General features: G+C 41.6%; 1 protein-coding gene across 2 annotated transcripts in view; it reads right to left on the bottom strand.

The window, feature by feature from the left end:
- Window positions 1-615: 615 nt before the first annotated feature.
- The window catches only part of THOC2 (THO complex subunit 2), a 108,786-nt gene continuing 93,291 nt past the window's right edge, over window positions 616-16,110 (bottom strand). For both annotated transcript variants that reach the window (XM_077827259.1, XM_077827260.1), the window contains 6 exons: window positions 11,364-11,501; window positions 10,925-10,994; window positions 10,689-10,846; window positions 9,568-9,644; window positions 9,408-9,455; window positions 616-1,443 (listed from right to left, as the gene is read on the bottom strand). In XM_077827259.1, the coding sequence (XP_077683385.1) occupies window positions 9,428-9,455; window positions 9,568-9,644; window positions 10,689-10,846; window positions 10,925-10,994; window positions 11,364-11,501 (471 nt within the window). In that variant the 3' untranslated portion in view covers window positions 616-1,443; window positions 9,408-9,427. The remainder of the gene's footprint in view (window positions 1,444-9,407; window positions 9,456-9,567; window positions 9,645-10,688; window positions 10,847-10,924; window positions 10,995-11,363; window positions 11,502-16,110) is intronic.

The raw sequence follows: 16,110 nt of genomic DNA, 5'->3' as shown, positions 1-16,110 counted from the left end.
TACTTTATTAGGATAATGAACTAGTTGTACTTATTCATTTTCTGATTTTACAAATTTAAGGGCTGATCCTGCAAATTCTTACTTTCAGGAAAGTGAGGACTACTCTGTTAGGTAACAGTTATCAGGCTGAAAAATAAGGGACCAGACTTACAAAGCATAAAATATTTCTTTAATACATTCTGCAGAAGTAAGAACACATTTAGATCCTCACGTATAGGGGCTGGAAAAATATTTAAGATGGACAAGAGGAAATTTAGGTTAGGGTGTTTTTCCTAATTCACTGTAAAATTAATTAGTGGACTTCCTTGATAAAGGATGTTACTCAAATAGTATCATTAAAGGCATTCAAAACCATAATGCAGATTTGTGATTTCTGTGCCTGATCCACAATGGATAGACAGTATCAAGCGCTAGTACAGGGGGGGACATTAGATGACCCACGTCTTTTCCAGATGTGTATGAAATGATTTGCAAGGCAGACCAACTGAAAGAGGATTTAGTCATAGTGGAAGAGGTTTAAGGAAAGTAAGCTAGCTCACACTGACTAAAACTGAATTTTGTTAGCACTACCTTTGTCAATAAAGCGACAACACAGACACAATGATTTACGACCCATTGAGAAAACTATTGTTTATTTAGAAAAAAGGTTACACTGGTAGAATTCAGCAGATAAAAAAAATTCTCTTTTTTAAAAATGTCATTGTGAAACTTTTCAGACTAAAGTTCAGCGATACAAAGCTCCTGTAGCTGTAGAATTGAAACCTAATTTATTTCATTTTTGAAGAGAGTATTTTCCAATTTATCTAAAAACATCATGACAAACAAAGATGTGGCAAGGGACAACTGAGTGCAGGTTTGGGATTTTTTTTGTTTTGTTTTTTTTTTTTTTAAACAGCTCAATGTTGTACACATAATATACAAATAGTTCCTAAGCATTGCATGAAAACAGTGCTCCCACTTGGTTTTTAGTGACTGATATTAAAAACAGGCTAAGTAATAAATAAAAACTGAGTTTAAATGAGGTAAATTCAAAAATTGTTCAATAACTGTTTATTTATGGTTTTCAGACACCTAAAAGAATGCAGTTCAGATTGAAAGAATCATTAAACTCAGGCAGTATTTAGACAACCTAAAGAGGAACTCTGTACACATGAAACCTTATTTGCACTATGGCAACTGTTTGCAGCACATTGTGCTAAAATATGGAATAGGTAACACTTTCAGCCAGGTACTGAAAATAAATGTGAGAAACTAAGCAACAAGTTAAAATACAGTAATGTACAACTCAACAATTAAATGTTCAGCATGGGGGAAATAAAGCAGAGAACTGAATAATTTAAGGAGATGCAGATGGGTCCTCTTCATTCACAAATTTCTGTGCAATCTATACTCTTGAAAATACATTTCTGGTCACAGCTGGATATCTTCCACTTTCAACCTCACCTACAACAAATACATATGCCAATGCAATTAGATGTCATTTCTAAAGAATCAGAAGATTCAGAACTTGTTAGAATTTATTTTCATTCACAGTCCAAACAATGAGGGTGGAAAAATACTATTTTAATTGGCTACACTGATTATCTTTAGATTTTACAGACAATTACTTCAATTTCCTACTTTGTAATGAGAACTACACTAATACACACGATCAGACACTGGGATTATAAATAAAAATAATGGAAAACTCTGCTTAATAGATAAAAATTCAACAAAAACAAGTATTGGAAAAAGTGAAATTCAACAAGCTGTTGTACACTATCCCAAGAAGATTAATATGTCTAAATGAGAAATAAAAGCAATGAATATAAAGCAATACACACATTATGGAGAATGTAATAGAAGAGGTTGTGCAAGCAGCAGGAATGGAATTAGCTGCCACAATTCTGTGTTGCTCTAAAAAGCACTTTTGCACACTTACCCCACAAATAAAGGAGAGTAAGGTGAATGTTATACCAGATGCCCCTTAATTTACTGCAAGAAATAACTGGATGTGTATTACCTAAATGTGTAAAAGAAGATTACTCATCCTGTTTGTTAGGGGGCTTATTCCTTCACATGAGGAAGTGAGTGGGTGTGGGTGGGAGGGGATGGGTGTGTGGGTGGGTGGGGGAGATGGGAACAGGGAATGGGGGTAAGAAAATTGGAATCATGTTTTGCTAAAGGGGGAAATGGGAACAGGGAATGGGAGTAAGGAAGTTGGAATCATGTTTGGCTAAGGGTAGGAATGGGAACAGGGACACAGGTGTAAGGCTCTGTGGTGTCAGAGCTGGGAAGGATACTAAGGAAGGAAACTGAAATCATGCTTGCTGGAAGTTCACCCCAATAAACATCCAATTGTTTGCATCTTTGGACTTCAGGTATTGTTGCTCTCTGTTCATGCGAGAAAGACCAGGGAAGTAAGTGGGTGAAGGAATAAGCCCCCTAACACTGTTCTTTGAGATTATGTCCCTGGAATATATCAGTATTTTCGATTTATGTGGGTTTACATAAGTCTGTTTTTGTTGTTAGTAAACACACTTGATAAAGATAATATACACATGGGGTTAATTGTGAACTTGTTAATGATTAAATGGTTAACAGATATAATTTTAATAGTTTAAACAGGTACTTTTTAAAACAATATTTACATCCCTAATCAATATCCTGTCTACCTTGGGTTGAAAAGCAGTCATAGTGACAAGGTGTACTCTAAGCAAATTAAGATATAGACTGGAATTTTTTAGTTCCAGCATGTATTCTAAAATAATTGGGAAGGGAGCGGTAACAGGTTGGACTTGTTTGTTTTGGCACCAGATGGCAAATCTCTTCCATTTTTGCTGGAAAGCATTCCATGTGGTTGTCCTCTTCCTGTTTACCAATATGTCTTTCACCAGTTCCGAGCAGGTTAGTTCATTGTGCTGGAGCCAGGTAGGAGCCATGCTCTCAGGTGAAGGCTCTCCAGATTTGGGTGGCAAACCTGTCCTGCATCCTATGAGAGAAGATTTGGAAGAGTGCACGGTGCAAGTACCAAGTTTGTCTGGGCCATGTGGGGCCTATCAAGAGGACTTTGGCCTTTTCAGCTCTTATTTTGCGTATTACCGCCAACAGCAAGGGAGAGCTTGAAACATGTATAGGATATGCATGTCCCATTTGAGGAGAAAGGCATCGCCCAAGGAACGGGGCCCAAACCTGCTCTCGAGAACTGCAGGCATTTGTGATTCTGGGAGGTCATAAAAAGGTCTATGGATGGGTGACCCCAGCGTTCAAATATGCTCTGTAGGACCGTGTTTAGTTCCCATTCATGGTCCTGGGAGAATTCCCTGCTTGATGTATCTGCTATGGCATTTTGATGTGCTGGGAGGTACGAGGCTGAGATGCTGACGTGCTGGATACACCAATTCCATAGTTTAATGACTTTGGTGCATAGGCAGTGCGACCTTGCCCCCCCCGATGGTTTGTATAAACAGGCAGGCAATGTTGTCAGTCATTAACTGTATAGTCTTGTTCCTGATCAATGGCAGAAAGTGTAAGCACATGTTGCGAACTGTTCAGAGTTCCAGGAGAATTATGTGTAACAGAGTCTCAATGGGAGACAACCTGCCTTGAATTGTGTGATGTTGTAGATGGGCCCCCCAATCTATCAAGGAGGCGTCAGTTGTGAGAATCATTGAAGGTGGAGTCTGTGTGAAAGGGACTCCCATGCACACACTGTTGGGTTGTGTCCACCAGTGTAGCGAGTCTTTGACTTTGAACAGCATTACGAACAGTATCTGCATTTCTGTGGTACATGGTTCTTAGCCAGCTCTCAAGGCAGCACATGTGAAGACGCATGTGTCGTACCACGAACGTGGTTGCTGCCATATGGCCTAGTAGTTGGACGTAAGTCCATGCCAATATCTGTAGGCTGTTCAATATGGTGGAGATCAGACTGGCTATCGTGAGAAATCTGGTTGGTGGTAGTGACACTTTGGCCTCCAGAGCACCGAGATATGCCCGGATGAAGTCCAGTTTCTGCACAGGTGTTAGTGTTGATTTTCATGTGTTGATTTGTAGTCCCAGCCGCAAGAAGAGAGTGATTGTCATCTGCATAGTGCCTATGGCATCTGCCGAGGTGGGTGCCTTTAACAGGCAATCATCCAGATAGAGAAAAATGGTCACTCCTTGTTTGTGGAGGTGTGCTACCACTACCGGGAACACTTTGGAAAACACCCAAGGTGCTGTCGACAGGCCAAATAGCAGATCTTTGTACTGATAATGTTCTGTCCCCAGAGTAAACCTGAGGAACCTCCTGTGCATGGGATATATGGTTACGTGAAAATAAGTGTCTTGAATTGAGGGTCAAAAGCCTGTTCCCCTGTTCCAGTGCGGGTATTATTTTTGCTAATGTGACCATCCTGAACCGTTGGACCCTTACGAATTTGTTTTCTGAAGTCTAAGACAGGCCTCCATCCTCCATTCTTTTTCTGGGTTAAGAAGTAGTGGGAGTAAAAACCCTTCCCTTTGTGTTGTGATGGTACGTGTTCCATGGCACCCAGTTGTAGTAAGTGGTTTACTTCTCGCTTTAGAAGGTGTTCGTGAGAGGGGTCCTGAAGAGGGGAAAAGAAGGGAAGGTGGGATGGAGATGAATGGTATTGTATAGGCTGAATGGATTATCTCCAGAACCCATTTATCCATGGTGATGGATTGCCATGCTAGGTAGAAAGGAGCCAACCCGCCTCCAAAACGGTGGATGGTTAGTGATGGTGTCAGTGCTGAAGAATGGGGGAGGTCTTTTGGGTCATCAACCAAACCCAAAAAATTGTTGTTTTGCAGAGGGCTGGTGGGATGTTGATGATTAAGCTGGAGGTTGGCAATGCTTTGGAGGCCTCTGTCTTTCGGTGTCATAGTGCCTCTGTTGTGAGGTTTACAGGACAGACCTTGTGTGCTGAGTGGGGTAATATTTACCCTGTTTTCTTTTTGATGCAGATGTGTATATAAGGGCAGCAGAACGTCACCCTTGAGTCTTACAGGGTGTGAAGTGACTTATCGATTTTTGCTGCAAACAGCTTCTGGCCATTGAATGCGAGGTCCTCGACGGTGGATTATACCTTCCTTGGGAAGCTAGACAGGTGAAGCCACAAAGTCCGGCACATAGCTATGGCAGTGGCTGTGGAGCACGCCAATATATCGCCCACATCTAGAGAGGTCTGTAAGGTGGTTCTGAATAGGAGCTGGTCCTTTGAAATTATGGACTTAAATTGGTCTCTTTTGTCCTCCGGTATGTCGTCAATAAATTCAGTGACAGGTTTCAGAGTAACAGCAGTGTTAGTCTGTATTCACAAAAAGAAAAGGAGTACTTGTGGCACCTTAGAGACTAACCAATTTATTTGAGCATAAGTTTTCGTGAGCTACAGCATTTAATTGAATTCAATTTAGTTGAATGCATTTAAAATCATCCACCGCTGGGGGTGGTGGTGGCGGCATTATGGCCTCGTCCAGGGATGAGAAAGAAATGTTGGTGATGTATCCTGTTCCTGGGTTTCCTCCTGTTCTTCAAATGCTCTCCTCAGGGGGCTCTGAAAGTGCAGCAACTGACAGTGTTGAGGAAGCTCTAAGCCTCTTCTTGTATGGGCTTGGAGTCTAGGGTAGTCTTCTGTACGTCCCCCAGTAGGGCCACTGAGTGGCAAATGGTGTCAGCCCTCTGATAGGTTTAGACTGTACAGGTGGACTCAGTGCTGCAGTAGATTGAACGGGAGAGAAGTGCTGAGATGAGAAGGCAACTTCCTCCTCAGTATCTTCTTCCTCACTAGAGAATGGAGGAGCCAGTGGTGAAGTGGGCTGACGTGGTGCTGTGCGTGCCAGAGAAACATCAGTGGTGGAAAAAGGTGATTCAGGCATCGATGAGACATGAGGGTCCGTCTGATGTAGGAAGAGGTGCAGTGCCGATGGTTTCGGTACGGAGGTGGTCAGTGCCAACAGTGCTCTTGTGGTCGCAGTTGTCGGTGCTGGCCTTGGAGAACTCTGAGTTGTTGGGACAGGAGGTGGCGCCATAACTTCCATGAAGCGTATCAGTGCTGCATCTTGAGGCAGCTCTTGTCAGTGCAGTAGCGGAGGAGGTAGGTTTACTTAGGGTCACTGGTTTTCATGGTGCTCGTGGTACCAGACAATCCTGGTGCCTTGTAAGTACTTAGCCACAGTATGGTTGGTACTAAGGATGAGGAGTGGGCCAGGGAGTGCTTCCTTTTTGGCGGCTCCTTGACAGAAGCTGAAGCCCTTTTCCTCATTGCCTTTTGGAAGACTGAGCCTTCCACTGAGATATGGGTGAAGTTGCTGGGGAAAACTGTCCAGGGGAGGTCTGTAGACCTGGATCAGATGCTGGGTGCAGAGACTTCTCCATTAACAATAGTTTGAGGTGTAGGTTTTGGTCCTTTCTGGTGTGAGCTTCATGCGTCTCCCCTAGGCACCGGACACACAGAGTGCCCATCCGAAACGGGATCGCCTCTCAGCAGGAAAGGCAGTACTTGAAGACCAGTGAATTGGGCATGGCTCAAGTTATAGTGGTTCAACCCTAACGATGAACTCTATCTAAGTTAAGGGGTATTCAAACCTGGAGTAAAGGGGGAAAGGAAAAACAAAATTAAAGAAAATAAATGGGGAAAAAGGGATATGTAAACCTAACGAGGGTACTAAAGACCTATTCTAAACTCTAAGTTTAGCTATCAGTCTTAACATTGCTGGGAACTCCATGTCAGACTGAGGATGGTTGAGAAGGAATTGGGGGGGAGGAGGTGTCTTGTCGTGCAGTGCCAGGTGCAAGATGGGGAGCATGCACATGTGGCCCAGACAAGCACTGCTCCTGAAATTCTCCGATCAAAGGCACAAGGATGCACCAACACCTGAAATGGAGCACCCACAGGGACACTCCTTGAAGAACTGACATTTACTTAAGTGCTTGTTTCTTAAACTATGCTAGATAAATTGTATTTTTATGATCATACTTCATTTGAATATATTTCAATTCTCCATTTATGAAAGCACACATACATGAACTTCTGGTCACATGTAGTTTGGTATTCTAATAGAAGATAAGCTACACAAGGTTAGCCCCAAAAGAACTCTGTCCTAGGCTCAGAACTCTGCCTGCTCAAGCGCACTCCCTTAAGAAAACATTTAAGCAAATCAGTAAGCTTGAGACCATTTCCGAAAGGTCAGCAGACACTGGCTTTGTTAAATGAACAAGGGAAGTAAATTCCATAAATGAGAGCCCTTCAGAGAACACAGCTCCCAGCTGTTCAAATATAGTTTAGTGCCTTGGTTAAACTCAGAATGATATATAAGGAGAAAAGTGTCCCCAAAATAGCTAGGACCCTGACTCCTGGCATCATCTCCTTCCCCCTAGACCCCACCAAAGGGCACAGGGCACCAGTGTGATTTTCATTATGCAGGAACTTCCTTCAGATACCTGCTTTTGGCTTTAGTGGCTGGGCAAGCAACGTCACCAGGACAAACTGTCAAAACCCTTCTAAAATCCGAGACAACTCAACTTCCCTAATTGCTACAGCCCTGCAAATACATGGATATCTCCTTTACATTCACAGACCATTTCTGCAGATCGGATGTGAATACAAATGTTGTATCTGCACAAGGCTCTACCAATTGCTTTTTGGAGTAATAGTCTCAGTGAAGAAGATGCCTTCTGAAGGCATTTCTGGATGGTGAGGTGACTTCACAAAGTAAGTCCCCCTACCCCTGCCATATCTGTGGAGCAGAAAAGAGAAAGCAGCTCTCCTGCACCTCTTTATCTCTGGGTCCAGCGCAAAAGGTCTCTGCGACCCTCCCCCCAGCGCCAGTGTTATCTCCAGGTTACTCTGTCAGAGACACCACAGCAGAGGTGCTGTTGTAATTTTCCTGTGGAGGACACTTCAAAATATCTTCTTAGCAGGGGTCATGTGACAGTACAAACTATTTTGCTTGACCCTTAAGTTACTGATACATATTCTGACCTTTATCTCCATCTTCGTTTGTCATATAACATACTGAATGGTATTCCTGTTTTAAGTACTGCCACCCTGATTTTTTTGCTCATGGTGAAAGTTTACTACTATATTTTGATGGCATAAAGGTAGAGGTAGAGAGGCTGAAGACCTCACCCAGGTGGCAGTACATTTTAGAACCATGTTCACTATAGCTGGGCAATTAACTCTAAAACTTCAACGAATGTTTAATTGAATAAAAATTTGAGTTTGCTTCAGCTGCATTCTTCCTTATGTTTGCTTTCTGCAAATATGCAGAAAATCAGTCTACAGACCAATAATTTTCCAAAGAAACAATTCATCAAGTAATTTTGAATGGAGAACAAATATAAGAAAATTATAAACTGCTCACAGGCAACTGGTAAACAGAGAGGCTACATTCTTTGAATAAATTATTTGCTATGGTTTAATCAGTCAACTCTAATATTTACCAGCCATAATTACACATATTTTACAGAATGTAAAATTGTCCATTGTCCTCTGGAGAGAGGTTGGCTGTGACACGTGGCTTCTGAGACTAGGTGGATGGGTGAATTATTTTGAAATCTAGAAGGGCACCACTTCCCTGCTCTCCACAAAATGAACAGTGTTCTGAGACTCCTAAAATACCTGAACACAGAACTGCTTGCTAAAGACTCATTTTTATCTTTCAAATCTGAATTTGTCAGCTTTTCTTGGTATAAGTAAATTATTTACCAATATTTTAATGAATCTGTATATGTGACAATGTCTAAACAGCCCTGGAAGAGGATTTTAGAAAACTTGATTAAAATTGTTCAGATTTTTTGGCACATCTCTCTTGAGTCACACCCACATTCAAGTTGGAATTTAAACACAAATATGTTGAAGTCGATCTTGTTTAGACTTGTCTCTCAAGAACTATATGGGAAGCTTTCACTTATTGTCCAATCTTATTTGGAGAGGCCAAAGACTACACAGCCATAATGAACTATCTTAATATGAAGAAAAAGCAGAGTATGAGATCACAGGCTTACAGATAATTAAATGTATCCTATGTGCTGCTTTACATTTCAAAAATAACTTGATAGCAAAAGATTATCAAGCAGAAAGTGGATTATCAAGGGCTATCAACATTATAGCCGCCTTGTTCCCAGCTGCCCAGAATCTCCACATCATTATGTGTTGCAGTCCCCCTCTAACACCCCTCTCTTGCCCCCCAACTCAGCCCTTATGTCAAGGCTTCTGAGAGAGTCCTCTTAGAGCAGCCTGGGGCTGTCTTCCTTATTTTATGTGCTGGGGAATTTTTTTTTTTTTTTTTTGATCCCCTTCTATGCCACTCTGGCACTTTAACCCACCTTGGAGGGGTCACAGCAGAGATGCAAATTTTACCCATAGACTTTAACAGGTATCTTCAATACTTTGGTAAAGGGAAAACATGAAAATAATTCTTACCTTGATTGGAACAGTCTTCATTATCTGTGCTTGTCTGAAGATTTATGAGTAAATTAAGCATTAAAGAAAAATGCTTTTTTAATTCCTTAAGAACACAGAGTTATCTTACTTCACTGTTTATGCTACTTAAAATTCCAGTGATCAAAAGTTAAAAGGATATTGTTTCTTTTCTTCTTTCCCTCCAGCACTGTCCCGTTTTTCCTTTTTTTCTGTTTTTTCCTTATCATGTCTAGACTCCTGTGCAAAATTTATATATGGAAAATAAAGCAAAATATGTTTGAGTGTACAAAGAATTTCATAATAAAGTATGATAGCCCAAAATCATCAGAGCCAATTAAGGTTTATATTTCTAAAAATGAGGATTTCACTGGGATGCTACTAAATATTGAAAGGCACTGTCATATACACACCACCATTCAAAAAAACCCCATAGGCCCTGGCCACTTTCATCCTGAATACTGTAATATTTGTGTACTTATAAATGCCTCTTCCAATTATCAATTTAACAATATTTTACACTACTGTAAACAATTTTTTCTCAAAAACTCCAGTAAACTCCATATGCATAGTTGAAGACGGATCTACTGCAGTCACTACCATTTTTAAAAAGTCTTCAAAAGAAGACTATCCTAAATGGGTGCTGTGGTGTCTTCTTAGATATGGCTGCACTGAGACTTGCAGTTAAAAGCATAAGTAGAGTCAGTCTGGTTCACACTCTAATGACTGAATATAGTCTTCAAATTTAACACATTTCCTTTCCAAGGGCCAAATGAGTTTTCCCATGTAGATTTCTTGATCAAATATATGCTAACTGTGGCAAAATCAATATTTAAGTAAGGCCCCATTTCAGAATTTTTTTCTGAAAGTAATTTTTTTTTTTTTTTGGACTGAAAAGGAAAAAAACTTAATTCCTAAAACCAAAGTATAGAAAACGCTGTTTTTAGATTTTAGCCACCAATCTAGGCTATAAACTCGCACCATAGCATTCAAAAATAACTATTATCTGGCACAAAAGGTTTCCTCCATCATTGCTGCTAACATGAAAGGCGTTCCCTCATGAATTATCCAGTCACAGTTGACTACTGAGTGTAAAGTTGCGGCTACACGGCCAAAAGTTCCAGATGTATTTTCCTCTACCATTTGCAATATCTGTGTCTAATCTAGGCCATACACAAGGGCATTCAAAAGCTGAAAAATAACTCCAAAGCATTACCTGGAACAAAATGTTTCAATTAAAAGGTTTACAGGTAATAGACAAATGAGAAAATTTATTCATTTTACCTTTTTGCTACCAGAGGAACTTTTCTCCATCTTTTCAGTTTTGACCGAATCACCTTTTTCTTTGCCTGAAGATTTTGATTTATTCTTCTCCTTTTCCTTCTCATTTGAACGAGGGGAATCAGATGGACTTTCACTTTTACTATGTTTTGAAGAACCAGCTGGAAAAAAACCCCGTAACACAATTCATAATAATGACTGGACACTTCAAGCACAGAAAAATGAAATAAAACACATACTTGTTCCATTTTCCTCTTTACGCCTTTTGGTTGAGTCCTGTGGCACCTCCCGGTCACTATTTGAATGATCCTAAAGCCAAATACAATTATATAATGTTAGCAGATTAACAGATGCTGATTTCTAAAACAGCATCCTAATTAGAATACTGTACAAATACCATATTTTTCAAGTGTTGAAAGGCAGTTGCATGATTAAAGCTTGTTTAAAGTTTCTGAACTTAACTCTCTTGACATGGAAGATTAAAATGCAGTTTAGAACCTATTAATGTCAAGTACTGACCTTTTAAGAATTAATAGGGCAAATGAAGAATAAACCCTGCAGCAGGTCACTTCTGTCTATAAAGGCTACCACAACAATTGTAATTATTATTACTTAGAGTCAAAGAATGAGTCAAGCATGCACCAACTTTCTAAGCTATTCCATAAAAATGTCACAAACCCTTTTTCGCTCTTTCCTATCCTTTTCATCTTTCTTCTCTCTCTCTCTGGATCTTTCCCTGGACTTGTCCAAATCTTTCTTCTCCACTTCTCTCTCCTTACTCTTGGACAGTGCAGGAGCAGTGTGGTTAATGTAGTGCTGTTAAATTAAGGCAATATTACTGAGGATTAATAGGTCTTCCTAAATATGGACATGAAAAAAAATCGTATTGTTTACTGCAACATATCTATCTCAGAGAATAAAAACTAAACATTATTACTTTCCAGCCAAGCAAAAGGTTAAAGGCACCTCTATTGTCCATCTGTGGAAAAAAATGTAGCATAATACTCAAAAACTCTTTAAAAAAAGCATCTTATACAAAGCTAAGGAGTACTTGTGGCACCTTAGAGACTAACCAATTTATTGGAGCATAAGCTTTCGTGAGCTACAGCTCACTTCATCGGATGCATACTGTGGAAACTGCAGAAGACATTATATACACACACAGAGACCATGAAACAATACCTTCTCCCACCCCTTCTCCTGCTGGTAATAGCTTATCTAAAGTGATCACTCTCCTTACAATGTGTATGATAATCAAGTTGGGCCATTTCCAGCACAAATCCAGGTTTTCTCACCCCCCCACCACAAACTCACTCTCCTGCTGGTAATAGCCCATCCAAAGTGACCACTCTCTTTACAATGTGTATGATAATCAAGGTGGGCCATTTCCAGCACAAATCAAAGTTTTCTCACCCCCCCCCCCAAAACACACACACACAAACTCACTCTCCTGCTGGTAATAGCTTATCCAAAGTGACCACTCTTATCCTATCCTAGTCCATTCCTATCCTGAAGGATCACCCAACACTCTCTCAAATCTTGGGAGACAGGCCTGTCCTTGCCTACAGACAGCCCCCTCAACCTGAAGCAAATACTCACCAACAACCACATACCACACAACAGAACCACTAACCCAGGAACCTATCCTTGCAACAAAGCCCGTTGCCAACTGTGCCCACATATCTATTCAGGGGACACCATCACAGGGCCTAATAACATCAGCCACACTATCAGAGGCTCGTTCACCTGCACATTCAGCAATGTGATATATGCCATCATGTGCCAGCAATGCCCCTCTGCCATGTACATTGGTCAAACTGGACAGTCTCTACGTAAAAGAATAAATGGACACAAATCAGATGTCAAGAATTATAACATTCATAAACCAGTCGGAGAACACTTCAATCTCTCTGGTCACGCAATTACAGACATGAAGGTCGCTATCTTAAAACAAAAAAACTTCAAATCCAGACTCCAGCAAGAAACTGCTGAATTGGAATTCATTTGCAAATTGGATACTATTAATTTAGGCTTAAATAGAGACTGGGAGTGGCTAAGTCATTATGAAAGGTAGCCTATTTCCCCTTGTTTTTTCCTCCCCCCAAGACGTTCTGGTTAAACTTGGATTTATGCTGGAAATGGCCCACCTTGATTATCATACACATTGTAAGGAGAGTGGTCAGTTTGGATGAGCTATTACCAGCAGGAGAGTGAGTTTGTGTGTGGCGGGGGGTGCGGGGGGTGAGAAAACCTGGATTTGTGCTGGAAATGGCCCACCTTGATTATCATGCACATTGTAAGGAGAGTGATCATTTTAGATAAGCTATTACCAGCAGGAGAGTGGGGTGGGAGGAGGTATTGTTTCATGGTCTCTGTGTATATAATGTCTTCTGCATTTTCCACAGTATGCATCCGATGAAGTGAGCTGTAGCTCACGAAAGCTCATGCTCAAATAAATTGGTTAGTCTCTAAGGTGCCACAAGTACTACTTTTCTTTTTGCGAATACAGACTAACACGACTGTTACTCTGAAACCTGTCGTTATGCAAGGCACTGCGTTTAGCCGTATGGAGTGGAAATCTATCAACTGCATGAAAAAACTTGTACAGATACATACAGACATCATCTTCCTTTCCAAATGCAAACAGATGGACATCGTACCAAAAGGACTGAAGGTAAAAAATCCATTACAATCTACATACCACACAGACTATGCTGACAGCTTGTGCCACACGCTCTCAAAGAAACTGCGGAATCACCTGATCAACATCTTCTACAGCAAACAGGGAAAGATTAAGAATGAGCTCTCAGAACTGGATACTCTCATAAAAAACTAACCTTCCACACAAACTTCCTCGTGGCTGGAATTTACTAAAACTAGACAAGCCATTTACAATGCACACTTTGCTTCTCTACAAAAGAAAAAGGACACTAAACTTTCTAAACTACTACATGCTACAAGGGGCCACAGCAATGGTTCCCTCAACCCACCCAGCAATATTGTTAACCTATCCAACTATACTCTCAGCCCAGCAGAAGAAGCTGTCCTATCTCGGGGCCTCTCCTTCTGCCCCTCCACCCCCACAAACATGATACAGTTCTGTGGTGACCCAGAATCCTATTTTCGACGTCTCCGACTCAAGGAATATTTCCAAAATACCTCTGAACAACATACTAATCCACAGAGGCCTCCCTACCAACATTACAAAAACAAGGATTCCACGTGGACTCCTCCTGAAGGTCGAAACAGCAGACTGGACTTCTACATAGAGTGCTTCCGCCGACGTGCACGGGCTGAAATTGTGGAAAAGCAGCATCACTTGCCCCATAACCTCAGCCGTGCAGAACACAATGCCATCCACAGCCTCAGAAACAACTCTGACATCATAATCAAAAAGGCTGACAAAGGAGGTACTGTTGTCATCATGAATAGGTCGGAATATGAAAAAGAGGCTGCTCGGCAGCTCTGCAACACCACTTTCTACAAGCCATTACCCTATGATCCCACTGAGAGTTACCAAAAGCAACTACAGCATTTGCTCAAGAAACTTCCTGAAAAAGCACAAGATCAAATCCGCACAGACACACCCCTGGAACCCCGACCTGGGATATTCTATCTACTACCCAAGATCCATAAACCTGGAAATCCTGGGCGCCCCATCATCTCAGGCATTGACACCCTGACAGCAGGATTGTCTGGCTATGTAGACTCCCTCCTCAGGCCCTACGCTACCAGCACTCCCAGCTACCTTTGAGACACCACTGACTTCCTGAGGAAACTACAATCCATCGGTGATCTTCCTGATAACACCATCCTGGCCACTATGGATGTAGAAGCCCTCTACACCAACATTCCACACAAAGATGGACTACAAGCCGTCAAGAACACTATCCCCGCTAATGTCACGGCTAACCTGGTGGCTGAACTTTGTGACTTTGTCCTTACCCATAACTATTTTACATTTTGGGACAATTAATACCTTCAAATCAGCGGCACTGCTATGGGTACCCGCATGGCCCCACAGTATGCCAACATTTTTATGGCTGATTTAGAACAACGCTTCCTCAGCTCTCGTCCCCTAACGCCCCTACTCTACTTGTGCTATATTGATGACATCTTCGTCATCTGGACCCATGGAAAAGAAGCCCTTGAGGAATTCCACCATGATTTCAACAATTTCCATCCCACCATCAATCTCAGCCTGGTCCAGTCCACACAAGAGATCCACTTCCTGGACACTACAGTGCTAATAAACGATGGTCACATAAACACCACCCTATGCCGGAAACCTACTGACCGCTATTCCTACCTACATGCCTCCAGCTTTCACCCTGACCACACCACACGATCCATTGTCTACAGCCAAGCTCTGCAATACAACCGCATTTGCTCCAACCCCTCAGACAGAGACAAACACCTACAAGATCTCTATCAAGCATTCTTACAACTACAATACTCACCTGCGGAAGTGAAGAAACAGATTGATAGAGCCAGAAGAGTTCCCAGAAGTCACCTACTACAGGACAGGCCTAACAAAGAAAACAACAGAACGCCACTAGCTGTCATCTTCAGCCCCCAACTAAAACCCCTCCAATGCATTATTAAGGATCTACAACCTATCCTGAAGGATGACCCAACACTCTCTCAAATCTTGGGAGACAGGCCTGTCCTTGCCTACAGACAGCCCCCCAACCTGAAGCAAATACTCACCAGCAACCACATACCACACAACAGAACCACTAACCCAGGAACCTATCCTTGCAACAAAGCCCGTTGCCAACTGTGCCCACATATCTATTCAGGGGACACCATCACAGGGCCTAATAATATCAGCCACACTATCAGAGGCTCGTTCACCTGCACATCCACCAATGTGATATATGCCATCATGTGCCAGCAATGCCCCTCTGCCATGTACATTGGTCAAACTGGACAATCTCTACGTAAAAGAATAAATGGACACAAATCAGATGTCAAGAATTATAACATTCATAAACCAGTCGGAGAACACTTCAATCTCTCTGGTCACGCAATTACAGACATGAAGGTCGCTATCTTAAAACAAAAAAACTTCAAATCCAGACTCCAGCGAGAAACTGCTGAATTGGAATTCATTTGCAAATTGGATACTATTAATTTAGGCTTAAATAGAGACTGGGAGTGGCTAAGTCATTATGCAAGGTAGCCTATTTCCCCTTGTTTTTTCCTACACCCCTCCCCCCCCAGACGTTCTGGTTAAACTTGGATTTATGCTGGAAATGGCCCACCTTGATAATCATGCACATTGTAGGGACAGTGGTCACTTTGGATGGGCTATTACCAGCAGGAGAGTGAGTTTGGGGGGGGGGTGAGAAAACCTGAATTTGTGCTGGAAATGGCCCAACTTGATTATCATACACATTGTAAGGAGAGTGATCACTTTAGA

Source organism: Eretmochelys imbricata, chromosome 9 (genome assembly GCF_965152235.1).
Source record: "Eretmochelys imbricata isolate rEreImb1 chromosome 9, rEreImb1.hap1, whole genome shotgun sequence".
Lineage (NCBI taxonomy): Eukaryota > Metazoa > Chordata > Testudines > Cheloniidae > Eretmochelys > Eretmochelys imbricata.
The sequence above is the reverse complement of the archived record's forward strand: the minus strand, read 5'-3'. Positions and strand labels throughout refer to the sequence as shown.